This window comes from Saccopteryx bilineata, chromosome 2, assembly GCF_036850765.1.
Source record: "Saccopteryx bilineata isolate mSacBil1 chromosome 2, mSacBil1_pri_phased_curated, whole genome shotgun sequence".
NCBI classification, from domain to species: Eukaryota; Metazoa; Chordata; class Mammalia; order Chiroptera; family Emballonuridae; genus Saccopteryx; species Saccopteryx bilineata.
Genome location: NC_089491.1, coordinates 132,674,092 through 132,696,540, shown reverse-complemented (window position 1 = coordinate 132,696,540; position 22,449 = coordinate 132,674,092). Strand labels below are relative to the sequence as shown.

The following is a 22,449-nucleotide window of genomic DNA, read 5'->3' as shown; positions in this document are numbered from 1 at the left end:
CCCGTCAGAGGCCACGTCGGCCCCCCAGGGAAGCTGCAGCTCCTGCCTCCATCCTACCTCCTGGGAAAGGGTCCATTTTCTCTGCAAAGCTTTTTTTTTCTCTCTTTGTCTTTCTATTTCTTACCTCTTCCCTTCTCTTCCTCTCCTCTCCTATTCCTCCCTTCTTTTCACCTTCCACACACTTTTCCTCACTTCCTTCTTCCTCTCTGTCAGCCCTTCCTTTATCCTTCCCTTTTCCCCCTCTTTCTCTCTACTGACTGGCATCTGATGTCTCTCTCCCAAGGTTAGAAAGCACCCAGTCAGCTGCTGGCATAATTAGCGGATCATTCTTAATTATCCCTGTGAATTAGGCCTGTGAGTGGAGGATAAAGGTGAAGAGCCCAGGTCAGGGTCTGCCGTGCCAGGGACGGGACAGGCGAGGGGAGGAGAAGCAGCAGTTAAGGGGCAGGAGTAGGTGCGTCCTCCTGAGGCAGCCTCTGCGGACTGGGTGCGGACTGGCCTGCTGATCTGATGGTGAGGACCCAGCAGCGCAGCCCTGTGGGGCGGGGAAGGGGAGGGAGGGTCAGCTTCAGAGGTGGCAGGGCAGGGAGCCCAAACATTCTCCTGGCCAACCTGTCCCCCTCCCTGTGTCATATGAGGAGAAGGGTGGTCCCTAGGCGCCTCCTGAATGCCTCCCGCCCCAGCCCGAGGAGCTGCTCATGGTTGCTCTGCCCTCCGCACTCCATGGTGTTCTCCTGCAAAGTGCTTGTTCCCAGCCTGGGACTTCCTTCTCTGTCTGCCCAGCACTGCCTCTTCTGGCTTTCCCCTGAATGCCTAGAGTCCCTCATCCCTCCCTCCCTCAATGGCTAGGAATAGCAAACTTGAACCAAGGACTTAGCATATGTCAGCTAGTACAGGAGCACTAGACATACATTTGTTCATTTTAGCCTTTACTATAATTCCATGATATAGAAGTTACTACTACTTCTCAGCTGACAAGACTGAGGCATAGGCCAACTGGGTGATGTACCCAAGGTCATGCTGCTACTAAATAGATGTTCACCCAGGTCTATGGGACATTGTATTTATTTATCTCCCCAGTAAACCAGTATCTGCTTGAGAGCAGATGTGTGTCATCTGATTATCTGTCCCTGGCCCTGAGCACACTGGGTGAGCCAGTTCTGTCTCAGGTGCTGACCGGGAAGCCCTTCCTCTGCTGGGGTCTGAGCACACACGTTCTAGGGACATGGCGTACATGAGGAGTAGGGGGCTCTCATTGCGAGCGCCTCTAGTTTCTGGATCCTTGAAGAATTTCCTGTAGGTTTGTTTAGCAGTCATAAATTCTAGAGCGTTAGAATAGTTCTGATTTTAAATCTTGTTCCATTGGGTAGAGCCGGAACTCCATCCTTCAGGGTAGAGGGAACCTGGACAGACAGTCAGGGGTTCCCCAGTCCACCTTAATCCAATGGAAAAGGGGGGGGGCTACTAAAATAATTTGAAACTACAGCAACAAAATATCCACATGTCCCTTAAACTTTAAGGGACTTTAAGTGTAGAATTTCAGTTTTAATATGTCTCCCAGCCATCACCATCCAGAAGTGGCACAGAATTCCTTGTTGGATCTTATGTCACATTTAGGTACTCCGCACATCAGTGATCCCCAGGGTCCCCCTCTGCAGGGTGGCACCTAGGCTGGGATTGGAGCGGAACCAGGTTGTCTGGACACGACTTCCTGAGCTCAGGGGGACGCAGTCAGCATCCATCAGGAAGAGCCTTTCTCACAGCCAGGCTGCTGAGGGCTCCTCTGGACCCCCAGAACCTTGGGCCAGGCAGGTCTGTCCCAGAGCCTGGCCCTGTCTGAGCAGTCTTCCTTCCCTGCCCCCAGCTCCAGTCCAGGGAGCTCCCAAGGAAGTGGTGGAGCCCTCCAGCGGCTGGGCCTCTCTGCTGGAGTCCATCCACCACGAGGCTGAGAGCCTCAGCAAGGCCAAGCTCCATGGTGTCAAGGAGATCAAGCTAGAGGAGAAGAAACAGAAGGAGCAGGAGCAAAGTGGGAGCCCTATGCCCCCTCCAGTAGGGCTCTAAGAAAAGGCCCACCTCTTCTAACCACCACCATGCCAACAGGGGGCTCCTTGTTACCCAGGTGTCAAAGGCCAGGCCCCTGCTCTCCCCAGGTGTGTGCTGCAAACCCTGGTGGCCTCCCTAGCATCCTGTCTCTGCTGCCTGGGCAATGCATTCCTGTTGGCTTCTGGGGCTGCTGAGTGGGACCTTCGTCTCTAATCTGGGAGAGCATGGAGCCTCATCCAGCTCCAACGACAAGAGAGAATCTTCTCACATTCTGCCAGCTATCCAAGCAAATGGTCAGGACCGGAGATATTTTAGAAACAGAGGACCTGAAGGAGTTGCTCGGTTCTGCTTCTCTAAGCCTCTTGGGGCTGCAGGTTCCTTCTGCTGTGACGCTGGCATAAATATAACACCTGGGCATAAAGCAACAGAGCCCTGGATGTCAGCAGTCCTGAGCTGCAGTCCCAGCTTTGCTTCTGAGCTTGCACTGTGACCCAGGCAGACCACAACCTCTCTGGGCTGGTTCCCTCATCCATTCACAGGGGCTGCTCATTCACGCCCCTTTGTCTCACAGGGTGGCTATGACAGTTCCTCAGATGTCAGCCATGTCCTTTCCACTGCCCTGGTGCTGTGTCCTCTGACAGGCTGAAGCTCCAGGAGCAGGTGGTGACAGGTGGCTGTGGAGGGCTGGGGTGTGTCAGTAGTGAAGAAAAAGGACAGATGGGGCTGAACCCTGAGGTTGTCACTCAGAAGCAGGTTTCATACCTGGTCCCTTCCTCCTCCCTCACGGTGGCTTTCCTGTTGCAGTGAGTGCCACAGTCCAGGGTGGGGACTCAGGATGTTGCACCTCATACACGTTCTGCCTTTTTCTTCCTGAGTCTCTAGGGACTGGACCCCAAACCTCCCGTCTCACCTTCCACCTCCCCCCTCCCCTCAGGCATCTCTGGGAAAGGACCTGGGCCCAGGACCAGCTCAGGGCCAGGAGGAGCCTTGTCCAGCATGTCAGACTCCATGCCACCTCTGCCACCCCCACAGCAGCCACCTGGTGAGGAGGATGAGGACAACTGGGAGTCCTAGTGCTCAGTGGCTCCCTCTCCCTAATCCCAGGCTGAGGCTCCTCCCATGAAAACAGCTGGGACAGGCTCCTTTGTCTTACAGACCTCTCAGCCCCAGATACCCTTGGAGGACAGGGCTCATGGAGGAGGACCCCAGGTCTGTGCCTGGACCATCAAGGAGTGGGAGGCTGCCTTTCTGAAAGTGCTGGGAGGGGCCCTCGCTCTCTGTCTGTGCTCCATGCACCTCCACTAACCTGCCTTCTCTTCCTTGAGACTTTGAGGTTCAGCAGTACACAAATCAATAAAGAAATATAATGCAGAATTGAGCATCCAGTGACAGTGCATTTTAATTAAGGGGCTGTGCAGAATGCAAACCTCTCTGAGCCAGAGCCCACCCTGCTCCCCTGGTCTCTGGCAATGGGGCAGGGTGCCCATTGAACCCAGGCCGCTTTCTCTGGGGTCAGGGAGAGAAGGAGGTGTGTGTAGTCAACAGGGGCAGATGTTGCAGATGGAAGGAGGAATATTTTCACAGGGCAAAAAATGTCTCGGTGACAGAGTATCTAAAATAGTCCTGTGAGAGTCTAATGGCCCTCGCTGTGATTGCTGAGGTCAGGGGAAGAGGTGCCTTGGAGTTTTCACAGGTGGCTGAGAGGGAGAGAGGTGCCACTGACTAGCAGGACCTGGAATGAGCGCTGTGGAGCAGGGCAAAGGTAGGGGCAGCCCCGGAGTGGAGAAGTGAGGCAGCGGTCGGTCGGGGAGCAGCGCACGGGCTCTGCTCAGGCTCTAAAGGACTTCATTGCCCAGTTTGTCATAGGTGGCGCCTCATCCCCAGATGGCAGTCGGGGAAGTAATCAGAAGCCTGTGCACAGGAGAGCCCTGGGCACCGGGCGGGGGCCTGGGAATGAGGAACGTTCTGGATTTTGACGAAAGGGTGAATGAAGGGTCTGTAAGAGCTCATTTCAGCGAGAAAGGGAGAGGCAGGAGAGGCCTGCTCCATCTCAGCTCTGAGAAGGGGGTGCCGGGAAAGGAGCAAGGGCAGTGCCCCAGGGGAGGGCGCAGCTCCCACAGCCGCCTGCCAGGCTGCCAGGAGACGCGGCAGGGAGCTCAGCAGAGAAAGACAAATGTGTGTATCTCATTTATATGTGGACTCTAATGAAGACAATTAACTGAGGAGCAAAGTAAAAAGAGGCAGGGTCGCTGTGTACAGATGGACAGCAATCAGAGGGAAGGGGGCCGAAGAGGGGATGGGATCAAAGGTGAAGGGATTGACCAAATTATATGCACATAAAACTTAGATACAAACAACAGGGTAGCAATTCAGGGAGGGAAAGGGGAGATTGAGGTAGGGGGAGTGGGGAAAGAAGATGAAACGGGAATGGAAAGAGGCTTTGCGTGGGACATGAGGGATACGATGCGGCGGCCGGGGGTATAGAGGGTGTTATAATGAGTGGGACTCTTAAAACCATGGCAACACAAATCAAAAAGAAAATATTTTTTAAAAGACGCATTAAATCAGCCCAGTGAGTCGGGCCGGAGGTGCGGGGCTGTCCCTCGCTGGTGCTGGGGTTGTTGCCGAAACACGCAGGGTGGGAGCGCGGGGAGCGCGGCGTGTAGAACGTGGGGCAGCAGACGCCCAGGTCGGACGAAGGGGAGGGCGGGAGCGGCCAGAGCGGCCGAGGGGCGAGCGGTTCCAGGTGCGGACTCGCGCCGGCCCGGGACTCGACCGCCGCGGGAGCCAGAGCTCGGGAGCCCCGCGAGCGCCCCAGAGGCGGAGCCCGAGCGGCGAGCGCCGGTGAGGAGCGGGCCGGGCCGCGCGACTCCGGGCGGTGCTCCCAGCCCGGCGGGCGGAGAGGCGCGGGCGAGCAGCCGTGGGAGGCGGGGACACCGCCGACGCTGCGCCCGAGTGACTTCCGAGCTGCCGGCCGCCTCGCTGCGCGCCCGGAGACGGTGCGGGGGCTGAGCCGGCGGCCACAAGGGCCCCCACCGCGCGGCCCGGGCTCTGCGCCCCGTCATCGCAGCCCCTCCCTGACTCTGAGTGAGGCCGAGGCCCGGGCTCTGCGGGCCCAGCGGGAAGACCGGGCTCCGAGCGCCACGCCGCAACCGGCCGCTTCCTCCCCGGACCGCCAGGGTCCCTCGCGGGCCTCCCGCCCTGGGCGGGGTCCTAGAGACCGCGCCGCCCGAGGCCTCAGACGTGCGGCCCCGCCCTCACTGAGGCGGACGAATGCCCCGCCTCCCTGGCCCCTCAGGGTGGAGCCCGTGGAGCATCAGCAAAGGTTTTTGACCTGGGATATAGACCCTGGGAGCTGGGGGTTCCCGGAGGGTTTGCAGGAAGGATTTCACGCACTTCCGAAATTATAAACAACATTATGAGAGACGAGTGTGGTGGTGGTTTGTTTTTCTGGAAGTGTCCATAGTCGTTACCAGATTCTGTAAGGTGGTGTTATTGCTTCCCCCGCTTATCCCGGGTTCCACACTTTGTGGTTGCAGTTACCAGGGCTCAACCAGAGTTGGGGATATTGAATGGAAAATTCCAGAGATACTTCGTAAGTTTTAAGTTGCACCCCATTCAGGGGAGCATGGTGAAATCTTGCAGGTGTCCCACTGAGTCCTGTATTGTGCTGCCTGGGGTGTTAATAATCCCTTCGTCCAGCCTGTCCATGCTGTAGATGCCCCCACCCCCACCGCCACCCCTTAGACCAGGGGTCCCCAAAGTACGCCCCTAAGCCATTTATCCGACCCCGCCGCACTTCTGGAAGGGGCACCTCTTTCATTGGTGGTTAGTGAGAGGAGCATAGTTCCCACTGAAATACTGGTCAGTTTGTTGATTTAAATTTACTTGTTATTTATTTTAAATATTGTATTTGTTCCCATTTTGTTTTTTTACTTTAAAATAAGATATGTGCAGTGTGCATAGGGATTTGTTCATAGTTTCTTTTTATAGTCCAGCCCTCCAATGGTCTGAGGGACAGTGAACTGGCCCCCTGTGTAAAAAGTTTGGGGACCCCTGCCTTAGACACTGGCTAAGTTATCAGATCAACTGTCAAGGCATTGCAGTGCTTGAGTCCTAGTAACCCTTATTTTACTTAATAATCTCCCCAAAGCCATTCACATTAACTTGTATTATAGTATCTTTTTACAATTGTTATATACTATGATTGTTGTTAATCTCTCACTGTGCCTAATTTATAAGTCAAACTTTATCATAGGTATGTATGTATGCTTAGAAAAAAATATAGTGCTTATATAGTGTTCAGTACTATGTTGCACTCAGGTCATTCACTATATTGCTTTAAGCCAGTAAATGTTTTTATTCATTGAATTTATTGGGGTGACATTGGTTAATAAGATTTTATAGGTTTCAGGGACACAATTCTATAATACATCATTTGTATATTGTGTTATATGTTCACCACCGCAAGTCAAGTCTCTTTCCATCACCATTTATCCTCCCCTTTACCATATTCTGTGTCCTCTTTAAACCATTAAATTTGTGGTAACTTACAGCAGTAACAGGAGGAAAAAGGAAGGAACGGTATCTGACTGTGGGTGATGAGAGAGAAAGCTCTGTAGATGTCCTGGTTTCCAACTTGAGTGACAGTGACAAAAGCAGTGTTGCCATTTACTAAGCTAGGAAAAAATACAGAATAAGAAGCAGATTAGGGTAGAAGAGACCCCATGATCAGAAATTGGCCCATTTGAGTGGCAGTAGGAACAGAGGCAGGAGTAGGAGATGGTGATGAATCTGATTTCCTCTGTTGTCCTGCCTGGCTGGGGAGGGAGTCAGTGTCGCTGGCAGCCTGAGAGCAGCTAAGCCAGGGTGGAGGTGTGTGAGGTCTGTAAACTGAAGAACAGGTCAAGGGCTAGAAGGCTGTGTTTCAAGAATGGGACTTCAAAGCTTAAAATTCATATGTGGCACTTTGGATCTGTTGACAATATGCTTATGTGCCTGAAATGGTATTTTCCCTTCAAATGTTATGTTTATTTGTAGGAGCATTTTTCTAGGGAGTGGTTCTATACCTTCATAGGATTCTCAAGGAGTCTTTGAGGACCCCATATAACTAAGAATTGGTATTAGGTTGCACCAATTATACCTATTTCTCCCATTTTCAGTCATACTTGTCCATTTGCTCTGTGAGCATAAGGCAAATGTTTCTTTTTAAAATTTTGTTCAGGATCCCAGAAGGGGGGAAGAAAATAAAGGAACAGTACCAAAAAAGTAGGCTGACAGGTTAACAATATATGAACGGTATCCACATTCTCCAGTGTTTCCTTTTAAAATTTGGGCAAATAGGATTGTACGTATTGGCAAGCAATTTGGTGGTTTGTGGCATCATTTACATTTATAAATAAATCTTGTAATGCAGCCTTTGCTTTTTTAAAAAGAAGCTTTTAGATTTTTTTGTTCCTAACCTTTGGTGGACAATAACATTTAAAAAAACTCTCCCTCTTGGCCCTGGCCGGTTGGCTCAGCGGTAGAGCGTCGGCCTGGCGTGCGAGGGACCCGGGTTCGATTCCCGGGAGAAGCGCCCATTTGCTTCTCCACCCCCACCCCCTCCTTCCTCTCTGTCTCTCTCTTCCCCTCCCGCAGCCAAGGCTCCATTGGAACAAAGATAGCCCGGGCGCTGGGGATGGCTCCTTGGCCTCTGCCCCAGGCGCTGGAGTGGCTCTGGTCACGGCAGAGCAATGCCCCGGAGGGGCAGAGCATCGCCCCCTGGTGGGCAGAGCGTCGCCCCTGGTGGGTGTGCCGGGTGGATCCCAGTCGGGCGCATGCGGGAGTCTGTCTGACTGTCTCTCCCTGTTTCCAGCTTCAGAAAAATACAAAAAAAACAAAAAACAAACAAACAAACAAAAAAAAAAAAAAGAAAAAACTCTCCCTCTGGGATCAGAGTTAAAATCTGTTCTCATAACCTAAGAATTGAACTGTTTGCTGCTACTTTTATAGTCATAATAGTCCATGCATACCTTGACAGATAAGATGGGAGCCAGGATGAGAGGGATTTAGAGAGTCCTGCCTCTGTCCCCAGCACTCCGTGTAGAAGGTATTTGCAGCAACTGAAGCAAGTGCATCTCACGTAGCGGCAAAACGTTTTATTGTTAAGTGCAAAAGTGAAAGCATCGCCAAGTTATTTTTTTATGAGAGATTTCTTTAAAATACACTGAATGTTCAGAAAACATTATAATGAATAACAGTCCAGTTATTGAAATTTCAGGACCATACTTATAGAAGTAAAATATCTTTTCTGATAGAAAAGCAAACTGTATTATATTCCTCTCACAAATGCGTAAGGAGGTGGGGCCTTGGGCACAGTCAGGTTCCATGAGAAGGTCCAGAGCTCATCACTAATAATGATGTAGTTGACAAAGCACCTTTTGCATTTACTCATTTTATTATCCCAAGAATATTAGGAGATATAGGTGGTATTATCCTCTTATACTATGTGAATAAAATATTAGTAAGATGCATGATGAGATTTGGATTAAAATATTCTGACTCCAAAGCCCATGCTTTTTTCATTGTACTACAAAGCTCACAAAAGCATTGAGCATCAGTTGACAGATGGCTCTAAATGCAGAGTCAAGCAACTTAAATTCAATATTATGCCGAGTAGATGCCTTTATGATTTTGAGGTGTGGAATGGCCAGATTAAACTGTTCTGGCCCTGGCTGGGTGGCTCAGTTGATTAGAGCATATTCCCCATACACCAAGGTTATGGGTTTGATCTCTGGTCAGGCTACTTCCAAGAATAAACCAAAGAATACACAAAGAGGTGGAACAACAAGTCGACATTTCTCTCCAATCAATCAAATAAAATTTAAACAAACTCCTAGAAGTTATGCTCATGAAGACAGGCGATGAAGGCATGGAAGTGTGGAGACTGGTTTGAAGCATTTTCTGGTATGAGAGGTTATGATTTGGATCAGATGTTGGTGCCTGCCTTGGAAGCTACTTCTTTGGACTCCAGGAGACTTGTTTGCTGAGCTTCTACTGTCTTATGCTATGTTAGTGGGGTGAATCTGGTGAAGGGGAGCAAAGAAGATTTAGGTGCAAAAGGAGTGTCTTTCTACTGTTGAAACCAGATGTAGTATGTCTCCTATACCTTAGAGCTACCTTTCTGTCCTATGCTTGAATCACGCAATAACTGACAAGTTATTACATAAATAGTTTGTCATTGCAGGCATCTCCCCTCAGTCTCTACATGGGATCATATTGTTAGGTTTAGGTTCAGGGCTCCTTTAAATCCAGAGCCTCTTTAAAACTCAAATTCCCCTCAGCCAACTTCCCACTAGGGCTCAAAACAACATTCTCATCCCCCACTGTGAGGTTGTAGTTAATTTGCTTGCTATTCTCTCTCAATGGCTTCCTGGCCTTCACTTTGAAGTGTAGCAAAAAGTTGACCATTGCAGAAGTGTCTGGGAAAGCTTACACTGGGGAAGGCTCTGACAATTAGGGGATTTGAAACCAGAATAGTTTTCTGTAAAAGCCTAGCCACAGGTCCAGAGACTCTTCTGATAGACAAGTGCCATCCCGCCATGGTGAGGGCAGCGCAAACTTGCAGGAGGAGGGGCTGGCTTGCTTGAAGTCCTTGCCCAGGATCTTTGAACCAGCCCAGGCTTTCTTTTTACAGCTGATGTGGATAATAGGCAGTTGAGCAGGGAGATAAACAATTTGGAGGAGCTGTGGTGCCACTCCAATCCACATATGAAGAAATATTACTTTGTACCTATAGGGGCAGTGACGTCAGCGGCTTTTTCCAAGACCCCTGACCAACCTGTATAAACCCGGTTCCATCGCTCCCTGTGGGCCTACACAGTGTGGTCTGTTTCAACCAGCCTGCATCCAGGCTCCTCCCTCCTCCCCACCCCCAAATGAGAATCAGGGAGGCAGACAGACAGACTTCTGCATTTGCTGTACTGGGATCCTCTCAGCATGTCCACCGGGGGCAATGCTCAGCCCCTCGGGGCCGTTTCTCCACCACAACTGGAGCCATTCTAGCCCCTGAGGCAGAGATCATGGAACCATCCTCAGTGCCCAGGCCAACTTTGCTCCAGTGGAGCCTTGGCTGCAGGAGGGGAAGAGAGAGAGGGAGAGGAAGGAGAGGGGGAGGGGTGGAGAAGCAGATGGGCGCTTCTCCTGTGTGCCCTAACCAGGAATAAAACCTGGCAGTTCCACACACCAGGCTGATGCTCTACCACTGGGCCAGCCAGCCAAGGCCTGCACCCAGGCTTTTAAAATAAATTTTCCTTTTGGAACATACCAGCCTTGTGTTTTCAGTTCAGCTCTCCCCAGGGCCCAACCTTAGACCCGGGAAGAGGTTCCGTCTGTCAGCTCTCCAGTACCCAGTAAGTCTGTCCAGCTGGATCCTCCAGGTCTGACCTAGTCGGGCGTTTATACCTACCTGCCAGTTGCCAAGGGGGACTGAAAATAATCTCCCCCCCTCCCCAGTGGACCGGCCCCCAGTTTCAACATTTCACATAGAGGCATTAATTTTCATTCAGACTGGCTTTTTGAACACCTGCTATGAAGTAAGTAAGCACTGTGTTTGGCACTAGAAGAAAGGAGAAAGAGGTTGGTGATGTGAAATCGTACCAACAGGTATTAGTGAATGCTAAGAGATTTCTCAAAGACAATTTTTCAAAAAAAAAAAAAAAAAAAAAAAAAAAAAAGACCAGCAAATGCTTTCTGAAGGGCATCAAATTACCTGGTACTTGGGAAATAATCATAGGTATTGAGGAATTTGGAAACTGTTGCTTAATAGGGAATTCTGTTTTTGATGTGTTAGATTTAAGTATCAAAGGAATGGCAAAGTGTTAGGAATGATTTACCCAAGTGATGATTCACAACCTAAGCATATTAGAAAAGCTCAAGGGATTAAACACAGACTAACAGCCTTAGGGGACCATTCACATTTGGAAGAAGGAAGAGACATAATTAGAGGGACTTGGATTCTGAGGACCTCAAGAAGCAGTGCTACACTGTGGGGTGGCCTGTCTCCCCAGGCGGGTAGACTAAATGGGAAGACCAGTCCGCTCACTGTGTGGCCTTGGGCAAGTCATGGAACATCACTGGTCTGCTTCCTCATTTGTCAGCTGCAGATAATTGTATCTGCCTTGTAGAATTTTGAGTAGTATACAAAGTAATTGTGTAACAAGTTAGTGCCTGGCATAAAAAAATAATAATAAAAAATTTTATTATAAGCTATTAAGAGTTATGGAATAAAAGGGCCATTCCAAGAAGAAGGTTGACATTAGGGTTAGATAACATTTTAAAGATAAAGAAGGACTTAGCCTGAGTTAAGTGTATTGGACATTAGAGTTTTTTTAAGGAACAGTCAATTGTGAATAGAAATTTTCCTTGTTCTCATGTAATTCTCTTCAGGTTCCCAAATAGTTTCCTTTAGAAACAAAGTAATGCCTTGCTTGATTGGCATATTACTATGTTTTTTAAACTTATTAGAAATTGGGAACATTGGCTACTCTACGTTCATTTCTTCTGTCCTCAGTTAACAGTGACTTCCACCCCCCCATTCATGGTTCAGGGTATTCTGGTTAATCTTTAATGTAGCCTGAAAGATTTAGGTTTTAAATATTGAGCTAAAGTAACACTGAACACTTCTCTGTTTTGCTTCTATTGACATTAACTAACATTTGCTGCCATGATCATTACACTCTCAGCTGCCTTACCAGATAAACAAGACTTAAACTTCAGTTAAGTTCTGTGTTTTCCAAAGCAACACCAAAGGGAAAGGCTTATGTTAAGGTTGAGAGTACAAAAAGAACTATTATGCAATTGTTCAGTTTCTAGTCAAGTGTAAAATATGTAAAAATTCAGAAGAAACAGAACACTTAGAAATGGAATGTTTTATAATATGAATTAAAAATTTTTTGTTGTTGTTGCTATTCTTGACCATTAAAAGGAGTGTTAGGCTCTTGATCTCAGGTTCTTAACAACATTAGGAAGAATCTGATGGAAATCATAACCATGCCAAAACGCCTCCAGGCTTCCGTGCCCAGCCATGCCTGCTCTCTTTCAGTTCCTTGAACATACTGTTTCCTTTCATTTGTCTGTGGCACAGCTATTTCATTAAGCTGAAATGCTCTTTATTCATCTTCTGGAATTCAGCTCAGATGTCACTTCCTCAAGGAGGCCTGTGATCTTCCTTCTGGATAGGACCATTCTCCTGGTGCCCCAGCTTCTCCCTCACAGCATTCTCACAGTCCTGTGCCCCAAGAGAGCAGCGAGCGGCTCTAGCTTATTCAGGGCCCTAAGCCAAGCATGGAGAGCAGAGTGCACAGGAGGCATTCATCTATTTGTTGAATGAAGTTCAGCATTGATTAAGCACCAAGTGCTTCACTTCTTCAACTCCTCACAATAACCCTTTAGGTAGATGTTATCCCCATTAACAGATGAAGAATGTGAGAACAGAGAAGTTAACGTGCTCAGAGTCACCCAGTCAATGAATGACACATCCAGGACCTGACCTAGATCACTTTGATACAAAAGCCAGTGTCATTTGTCTTTCATTTTCCTCATGGCATGCACTCATCCCTCTGAAAAGCCAGTGTTGTAAGCACAATTCTGCATGGTCCACCCCAGAGAAACAGACCAGAAGGTCTGATAAAAATGCAGAAGGAAGCTCACGCTGGGCATTGTGGTGTGCCTTCCCACCACCCAGCCCCACGGTCTCCAGTCACAGGCCCTGTTTTCATGTGGATGATACCCAGCTCTCCTTGCCTCAGCCCACATGTGTGGGAGTCTATAAGTGGCAAAGCCCTGGCAGTTTGAGGCTTAGCCAAAGGGTAAGTTATCCCCCACATACCATGGCTATGAAGCTGAGTATTTGTACTCATCCCATCCCCCCACCTTACTTGCTTGCTTAAGTTCCTAGAAGCAATTTACATGCCCTTCCTCTCACCCTTCCTTCTGATGTTGGTTGATTTCAGTTATCCAGAGTGGAGAGTTTCTGCACTTGGGAGAATTCTTGGGTTGCCTTGGAAATGTGTGACTTTGTATCAGAGTCTTCCTTATTTGCATATGGCTATATAATAAAGCAGGCCAGGGCTCTTGGCCTTTTGCAAGCTATCTTTTGCAATGCAGGGTCCCCCCCCCCCAGCCCATTATTTTTTCTCTTTAGCCTATTTTCTTCATTCTGTGCCATTCCCACTCAGGACCTGGAATTACTAGCCGCGCTGGTTGCGGCACACATGGTCTGGGTGTACTCAGTTCCAAGAATGGAATACTGTGACTTATATTGAGCCAGTCAGCATAGTCCATTCTGTCTAAACATGATTAGTTTAGCATAGGGCTTGGAACCAGTATTGTCAATAAGAGCCAATTGAGACTCACTCCTTAGGCTATTGGAATGATCATAAATATGTGTTTTCTGGACCTGAGGAGGAAAGCAGTGAGAAGGTAACATGGCAATTATAGTCAAAACAAGTTTTGTGGTTTTGGGAATCAGGGCTTATAATACCTGCTCTGTAACTTATGGAGTGTAAGAAATTTCATTTATTTATTTCCATACACCTCAGTTGTGTCTAAAGAAAGTGAGGATAATGTTTACCAAACAACTTAGACAAGGAGGAATTGATTAAAATGTGCCTAGTACTTTGTACATTGCTATTATTTACATTCCATCATGACTAACATTTAACCATGTCAACCTGTGGCTTTTCATATTTCTCAGTCACTAGACTGATCTAACCAACAGTGAAGTGGGGAGATGAACAAGGTTACTACTTTGGGGAGACTACAGATGGAGGAGATTCATGTTCCACTGCTCAGGGGGCCTTAAATGAGTGTCCTAACCTCACTGTAAAATAACTTTTCATGTTCAGGAGAGAATAGTAAGCTTGCTTGCTTTCTGTTCTATGGAGTTCACAAATGGGGTCTTTGGACTTGAACTTTTCAAAACATATTCTGATCCTTCCAAAATTGCTTTCTCTGAAATCGGATAGATGTGTTTATAGTTATTAACTATCTGCTGTGAGGAAGGAAAGCCCTTCCAGAGACATTAAGAAAAATGAAACCAGCCCTGGCTGGTAGCTCAGATGGTTAGAGCGTATCCTGATATGCCAAGGTTGCAGGTTCCATCCCCGGTCAGGGAACATACAAGAATCAACCAATGAATGCGTAAATAAGTGGGACAACAAATTGATGTTTCTCTCTTTCTCCCTTTTTCTCTTTCTCAAAAATCAAGAAATAAAATTGGAAAAAAAAAAGTAATTGAAGACTGGAATGCAGAAAAACACACTGTGTTGGAATAGTGGAATAAAAGACACAACAGAAGTGGCAGAACTAGGGGTGGCATCCTAGTACATTCATCTTTTTTTTTTTCTTTTAGAGAGAGAGACAGACAGGGACAGACAGACGGGAAGGGAGAGAGATGAGAAGCATCAGCTTGTAGTTGCAGCACCTTAGTTGTTCATTGATTGCTTCTCACACGTGCCTTGACTGGGGGGTAAGTGTGCTCCAGCAGAGCCAGTGACCCCTTGCTCAAGCCAGCGACTGTGGACTTCAAGCCAGCAACCATGGGGTCATGTCTATCATCCCATGCTCAAGCCGGTGACCCTGCGCTCAGCCAGATGTGCTCACACTCAAACCCGTGATCTTGGGGTTTCCAACCTGGGTCCTCAGCATCCCAGGCCAATGCTCTATCCACTGGGCCACTGCCTACATAGGCCCAGGTACATTAATTTTGAAAGCCAGCCCAGTGACACCAAGAACAACAAATAAATTTAAATGTCTTTAAGAAAACAATCTGTGCTATTTAGATTTGGATTTTCATCTCTTTATTCAGTTTGTGACTCCTTAAGCTCTTTTCATTTCTCCTTTCAAAGTCATCTTCTGAGTGATTTAACTAAGCCCTCAAAGAAGGGGTGAAATTCTAACTGTTGGCTAACAACTTGAATAAGACAACATTTTGAAGTTACTGAATAAACTAAGGTTTGGAGATGATGGTAGACTTCAATTATCAAAGCTCACTGTTTCCTTTGAAAGGAGAGCTCAAAGTTGTTTTGTTTTTGATGCTTTGGAAATCAATAGAAAATGGCTAAATAGGGTGTAACATCAACTTTTTAGGAAGAAATTCAGCTTTACCTACAAAAGGTATCTCTTCTCCCATTTAGTACTTTAAGTGTGAAATTGAAGCCTTAAGTCAGTTCTTCCACTCTCCACTCGTGCTATTTCACAGCATATCCAGAAATGTGGGGCCGCACCAGCTCCCAGGTCAGTGGGGCCTGTAGGTGCTGCAGCTTCAGCCTGGAGAAGCCGGCCCGCTCCACGGCCTTCCAGCTCTCTCTGGTCAGGTTGCACCCATCAAAGAGCAGGTACCAGGCAGGATCCAGGACCTGCTGCCAGAAGTAATTCCAGGTTGAACGCTCAGCTGCTCCATGCTCCATGAAATAAAAAGCCCCTCCCTGGAAAAGAGAAAAGAAAACACCTTTCAAGGATTTTAGTTTGGGGAAAACAGATTTATAAGATGATTGAAGCGTCAGATTTCAATGGCCCCAGAGTTCAACTTCATGAAAAGACATGGATAGGTTAAATTAAAATTTACTGTTCTGGCTGGGTAGCTCAGTTGGTTAGAGCGTCTTCCTGATACATCAAGGTTGTGAGTTTGATCCCCTGGTCAGGGCACATACGAGAATTATCTAAGGAATGCATAAATGAGTAGAGCAACAAATCAATGTTTCTCTCTCACAAATCAATAAACTTAAAAAATTGTTTAAAAACATACTAAAACAGGCCTGGCCGGTTGGCTCAGTGGTAGAGCATCAGCCTGGCGTGCAGAGGTTCCGGGTTCGATTCCCGGCCAGGGATAATAGGAGAAGCACCCATCTGCTTCTCCACCCCTCCCCCTCTCCTTCCTCTCTGTGTCTCTCTTCCCCTCCCGCAGTGAGGCTCCATTGGAGCAAAGATGGCCTGGGCGCTGGGGATGGCTCCTTGGTCTCTGCCCCAGGCGCTAGAGTGGCTTTGGTCGCAACAGAGCGATGCCCCAGAGGGGCAGAGCATCGCCCCAGGGTGGGCGGAACGTCGCCCCCTGGTGGGCGTGCCGGGTGGATCCTGGTTGGGCACAAGCGGGAGTCTGTCTGACTGTCTCTTCCCGTTTCCAGCTTCAGAAAAGTGCAAAAAAACCCAAAAAACAACAACAATAAAAAACATACTAAAACATCACTTTGGCCAATAGTTTATCTTGTGTCAAATTGTACACAGAGCTGACAATCTAAAGCAGTTATTGGCCCTGGCCTGTTGGCTCAGCGGTAGAGCGTCGGCCTAGCGTGCGGAGGACCCGGGTTTGATTCCTGGCCAGGGCACACAGGAGAAGCGCCCATTTGCTTCTCCACCCCTCCGCCGCACTTTCCTCTCTGTCTCTCTCTTCCCCTCCCGCAGCCAAGGCTCCACTGGAGCAAAGATGGCCCGGGCGCTGGGGATGGCTCTGTGGCCTCTGCCTCAGGCACTAGAGTGGCTCTGGTCGCAACATGGCGACGCCCAGGATGGGCAGAGCATCGCCCCCTGGTGGGCAGAGCGTAGCCCCTGGTAGGCGTGCCGGGTGGATCCCGGTCGGGCGCATGCGGCAGTCTGTCTGACTGTCTCTCCCTGTTTCCAGCTTCAGAAAAATGAAAAAATAAAAATAAATAAAAAAATAAAAAATAAAAATAAAAAAAAATAAAGCAGTTATTGACACTTCTATTTTCTGATTATAAAAGCAATATATAATAATAGCTGAAATTTAAAGCAGTTACTGGATGCAAGGTGCTATATCCTAAATAAATGTTAACTCAATCCTCACAATAAACTTATTTGCTAAGTATTATCATCATCCCTACTTTTGCAGACGAGGGAACTGAGAAAGTAAGCACATAGGAAATGAGCAACTTGCCTCAGGTCACACAGATTGTAAAGGTCAGAATCAGGTTTGTTTTTTGTGTTTTTAGCACAAGAGAGACAGAGAGGACATACAGACTGGAAGGGAGAGAGATGAGAAGAATCAACTCATAGTTGTGGCACTTTAGTTGTTCATTGATTGCTTTCTCTCTTTTTTAAAGATTTTATTTATTGATTTTAGAGAAAGGATAGAAAGAAAGGGGGTGAGAAGCAGGAAGCATCAACTCCCATATGTGCCTTGACCAGGCAAACCTGGGGTTCAAACCGGCGACCTCAGCATTCCAGGTTGATGCTTTAGCCACGGTGCCACCACAGGTCAGGCATAGCAGTTGCTTCTTCTGTGTGCCTTGACTGGAGATCGAACATGGGACATCCATACTCCAGGCCAATGCACTGTCCACTGAGATACCAGCCAGATCCAGTTTTAAAAATTTTTACACAATATTTCGCACTACTGAAAGTACCATTTAACTATTCTTATTTAGGTTATTTCCCATTTTTCACTACTATAAATATGGTTAGAGTGACTGTCCTTATCCATAAATTTTTGTGATTCCATCTCTCATTATCTCCAAATAAATAACTTGCTAAAAAGTAGAATTGCTTAGTCAAAAATCTGTGCATTAAAAAAAAAAAAGAATAATTTACTTACTGAGTTGTTGTTTTTTAGAGAGAGGAGAAAGAGAGATGGGTTGGAGCAGGGGTCCCCAACCTTTTTACATAGGGGGCCAGTTTAACTGTCCCTCAGACCGTTGGAGGGCCGGACTATAAAAAAATGATGAACAAATCCCTATGCACACTGCACATATCTTATTTTAAAGTAAAAAAACAAAAACAAAATGGGAACAAATACAATATTTAAAATAAAGAAAAAGTAAATTTAAATCAACAAACTGACCAGTATTTCAGTGGGAACTATGGGCCTGCTTTTGGCTAATGAGATGGTCAATGTCCGGTTCCATATTTGTCACTGCTAGCCGTAACAGGTGATATGACACCCGGAGCCGTGACACGTGCGTCCCGCGTCACCAGAAGTAGTACTGTACATGAGCGACGCTGGGCTTTGCGGCACCACCACATACAGTACTCCAGGAGCACAGGATGCATCCTCTCACTGACCACCAATGAAAGAGGTGCCCCTTCCGGAAGTGCAGCAGGGGCCGGATAAATGGCTTCAGGGAACCGTAGGTTGGGGACCCCTGGGTTGGAGGGAGGCCTGGAGCTCTCCAGGTAGAGGCTTTATCCACTGCCCTGCCACAGGTCAGGCTGACATCTGTGCCTTTTTTAAGCTGTTGGTACAGGTTGTCAAATTGCCCTTTGGAAGAGTTGTAGCAAGTTTACCTTCATACTAGCAACGGATGTGAGTGCCTATTTCCAATAAACTCTCTTAGGACTTTTTTCCCTCTCTCTGTATATTTGTTAATTTGATGGGTAAATGGTACTTTATTTTCAATGCTAAATGTATGTCTTTAATAATCTTAAAAAAATATAACATCTTTTACTAAATCTTATTGGTTATTTGGATTTTTTTTCTTTTCTAATACATCTATTGGTGTCCTTTGTGAGTGTTTCTAATAGGGTGTTGGGTTTTTTTTCTTACTAATTAGTGAGAACTTTTAGTATAATAAAGCTATACTACAAATGTTTCCCCCAGTTTCTTTGCCTTTTTATTACCCTTTAAAAACTTCTACTACTTTTATTTTTAAAAATCTGTTAATTCATTGAAAATTGTTCTCAGGCTCTGCTTTGCAAACCTGTGGGAGAGTCTGAATCCACACCAAGCAGTGCCTGAGACTAAATCACCATGTCTTACACTTTTGTACCATTGTCACAAGTATGTAAACGTGATTAATTAAAATACCAAATCATCTAAAAGCATTACTGAATTCACGGTAACATTTTGTCAGTAGGTATTTTATTCAATCAGTGGATGCTCTGTGTAAATAATTATCATGAAGGAGTCTGCGAGCGCTGCTTTCATCTAGGACAGCCCTATAAATACAGGTCACTGTAGCTGCAGTAGAGGCTCATGTTATTGGGAGGTCTTCAGAAGTTGTCTGCCTGTCTCTGAGGTGAGTAGGGGGAAAGGGACCTGACAGTTGTCCCACACTGGTGGTGACTGCCCCACTCTTCTTAGCCTCTTCTCACTACCTGGCTGGCAGAGTTAAGACATGGAGTTCCCCCGAATTCTCTGGGTAAGTCTAAGATCTGTGTTCATGAATGGAAAACCTGAGATTTCCTGATTTAAAAAAAAATTCCATAGAATAGAATGGGAGGAAAGGAGGAGACCCAGGTGTGGGGAGGTCAATATTGCCCTCAAGATAACACAGGTTTCTGTCAAGTGGATGTAGCCCAGATCTTTTTTGGGCTACGTATTTCAATTTGGAACTAATCTGTGTATGAGTGATAATTGAAAACTGTGAGAGTGAGTGAGATTGCTGGGGGGGTGTATATGAGTGAAATGAGAACCAAAAGAATCTCTAGTATTTAGGGATGGGTGGAGGAAGAACAATCAGCAGAAGGGGTGGGAATGTTGAAGTCGAGAGACAGAAAAAGCCCCAGTGACGCCCTGGCTGCTTGGCTCAGCGGTAGAGCATCGGCCTGGCGTGCGGGGGACCCGGGTTCGATTCCCGGCCAGGGCACATAGGAGAAGCGCCCATTTTCTTCTCCACCCCCCCCTCCTTCCTCCCTGTCTCTCTCTTCCCCTCCTGCAGCCAAGGCTCCATTGGAGCAAAGATGGCCCAGGTGCTGGGGATGGCTCCTTGGCCTCTGCCCCAGGCGCTAGAGTGGCTCTGGTCGCAGCAGAGCAAGGCCCTGGAGTGGCAGAGCATCGCCCCCTGGTGGGCAGAGCATCGCCCCTGGTGGGCATGCCGGGTGTATCCCGGTCGGGCGCATGCGGGAGTCTGTCTGACTCTCTCCTCGTTTCCAGCTTCAGAAAAATACAAAAAAAAAAAAAAAAAAAAAAGTAAAAAAAGCCCCAGTGACAAGCAATGAGGTACAGTGGTAAGAGTATTTGCATTGAAGAAAGTCAGATCTACTAGCTGTGTAACTTTGGGCACGTTTCTTAACATTGCTGAGCCTGTTTCCTCAAACCAACAATACCAGTTTTAAAGGACTGTTGTGAGGATTAAATGAGAAGGTAATAAAGTTCCTGGTTATATTCAGCAGAGAGTGGGTGCTTAACAGGATCTCAGGAGGTCTACCAAGAATATGATTATCTTAAGAGTATTACCGGTACTATAAAATGGAGATGGTAATTACTTTCTTTGCAGGGGTGTTGTAAGATTAGTAACACTGTAGCAAAGCATCTACCAACCATACCCAGTTAGTAAGCAGGCTTAGGACAGAAGAACCCAGCATTTGGGTATAAGAATCAGACTTTTTTCGTTTGTTACTTGGATGTCAGCCTATCCTTGAGCCAAAGACAAATTATATAATTGCCTCGTAGCCATATCTCTGAGCCCTCTTTTTCCTGTGGAGCTTCCTCTATTAGAAAACAAAACCGGGGATGACAGAACACCCTTTTCTCCTTGAAAAGTAAATTCAAATGTTAAGATATCCATGTTTTGTTTATGGTCAAGTATCTTTAAAATAAAACTATTTTAAAACTAGGTTTTAAAAATAATAAAGGAATTGCCTGACCTGTGGTGGCGCAGTGGATAAAGCGTCCACTTGGAATGCTGAGGTTGCTGGTTTGAAACCCCAGGCTTGCCTGGTCAAGGCACGTGTGAGAGTTGATGCTTCCTGCTCCTCACCCCCTCCTCCAAATGAATAAATAAAATAATAAAAAATTGTTAAGTTAAAAAAAATACAGCTATTATGTGTAAATTACATACAGGCATTAAGAATTTCAAACTATGCAGAAAGGTATAAAATGAAACGTAATTTTCCCCCTGCCTCTGTCCCATTCCCAAGAGCTCAGCAATGCTAATAGTTTCTTATCTGTCATTGCCATTAACATATGTACATAGTTAAGTTCATTCTTTTCCCCCTTGCACAAATAGGCTTTTTTGATTTAACATTATCTCTTGGGGATTTTTTTTTATATCAACAGAGATATCTCGCCTTTGGTATTTTTAACAGCTGCACAGAATTCCTTTGTACTGTGTGACAGTTTACTTGAACAGCCTCCTGTTGATGGAATTCTAGGTTGTTTCCAATTTGTGCTATTACAAAAACTGTAATGAATACTTTCTCATATGGATGAGTTTTTGCACATTGGTGCACTATAGCGATAGGATAAATTTATACTGGGTAAAAGAGAATGTGCACCTTAAATTTTGTCATTTTTGCTTTCGCTTCCCTTGCCTTTGAGGTCAAATTCATAAAATGCTAACCAGGGTCCATACATTTAGAGCATATATTTTCTTTTATGTTGGAGAAGTTGTAGCGAGAAAGGAACCCTCATTCACTGCTGATGGTAATGTAAACTGGAAAGCAGTATGGAGAATTCTCAAAAAATGAAGAACAGACTGACTTGCCATATGACCCAGCAATCCCTCTTTTGGGTACCTACCCGAAAAATTTGAAAACATTTTTTTTTTTTGTATTTTTCTGAAGCTGTAAACGGGGAGAGACAGTCAGACAGACTCCCGCATGCGCCCGACTGGGATCCACCCGGCACGCCCACCAGGGGGCGATGCTCTGCCCCTCCGGGGCATCACTCTGCCAGGACCAGAGCCTCTCTAGCGCCTGGGGCAGAGGCCAAGGAGCCATCCCCAGCGCCCGGGCCATCTTTGCTCCAATGGAGCCTTGGCTGCGGGAGGGGAAGAGAGAGACAGAGAGGAAGGAGGGGTGGAGAAGCAAATGGGCGCTTCTCCTATGTGCCCTGGCATCGAACCCGGGTCCCCCGCACACCAGGCCGACGCTCTACCACTGAGCCAACCCGCCAGGGCCAAATTTGAAAACATTTATTTGTAAAGATACATGTACTCTATGTTCACTGCAGCATTACTCACCGTGGCACACAGGAGAAGTACCTTCTGCTTCTCCACCCTTCCCCTCCTCCTCTCACTTCTCTCTCTCTCTTCCCCTCCTTCAGCCATGATTTGATTGGAACTAGTTGGCCCAGGATGTTGAGGATGACTCCATTGCCTCCACCTCAGGCACAAAGAAGACCTCGTTTGCTGAGCAACTGAGCTACACTCCAGAAGAGCAGAGTATCACCCCCTAAAGGGCTTGCTGGGTGGATCCCGGTTGGGGTGCATGCGGAATTCTTTCTCTCTCTGTCTCCCTTCCTTTCACTGCATTAAAAGAAAATAGCCTGACCAGGTGGTGGTGCAGTGGAGAGAGCATCGGACTGGGATGCTGAAGGACCTAGGTTTGAGACCCGGAGGTCGCCAGCTTGAGCATGGGCTCATCTGGTTTGAGCAAAATCTCACTAGCTTGGACCTAAGGTCTCTGGCTCGGGCAAAGGGTTACTCAGTCTGCTGAAGGCCCACAGTCAAGGCACATATGAGATAGCAATCA

The 22,449-nt window shown here is 47.1% G+C and overlaps 1 protein-coding gene across 1 annotated transcript; it reads left to right on the top strand.

The window, feature by feature from the left end:
* Nucleotides 1-3,927: 3,927 nt before the first annotated feature.
* Nucleotides 3,928-22,218, top strand: LOC136322314 (basic salivary proline-rich protein 1-like). The gene is made up of 3 exons (XM_066254384.1): nucleotides 3,928-4,218; nucleotides 4,710-5,472; nucleotides 22,022-22,218. Exons 1-2 carry the CDS (start codon nucleotides 3,928-3,930, stop codon nucleotides 5,451-5,453), a joined length of 1,035 nt encoding a protein of 344 aa, XP_066110481.1. The 3' UTR covers nucleotides 5,454-5,472; nucleotides 22,022-22,218.
* The last annotated feature ends 231 nt before the right edge of the window (nucleotides 22,219-22,449 follow it).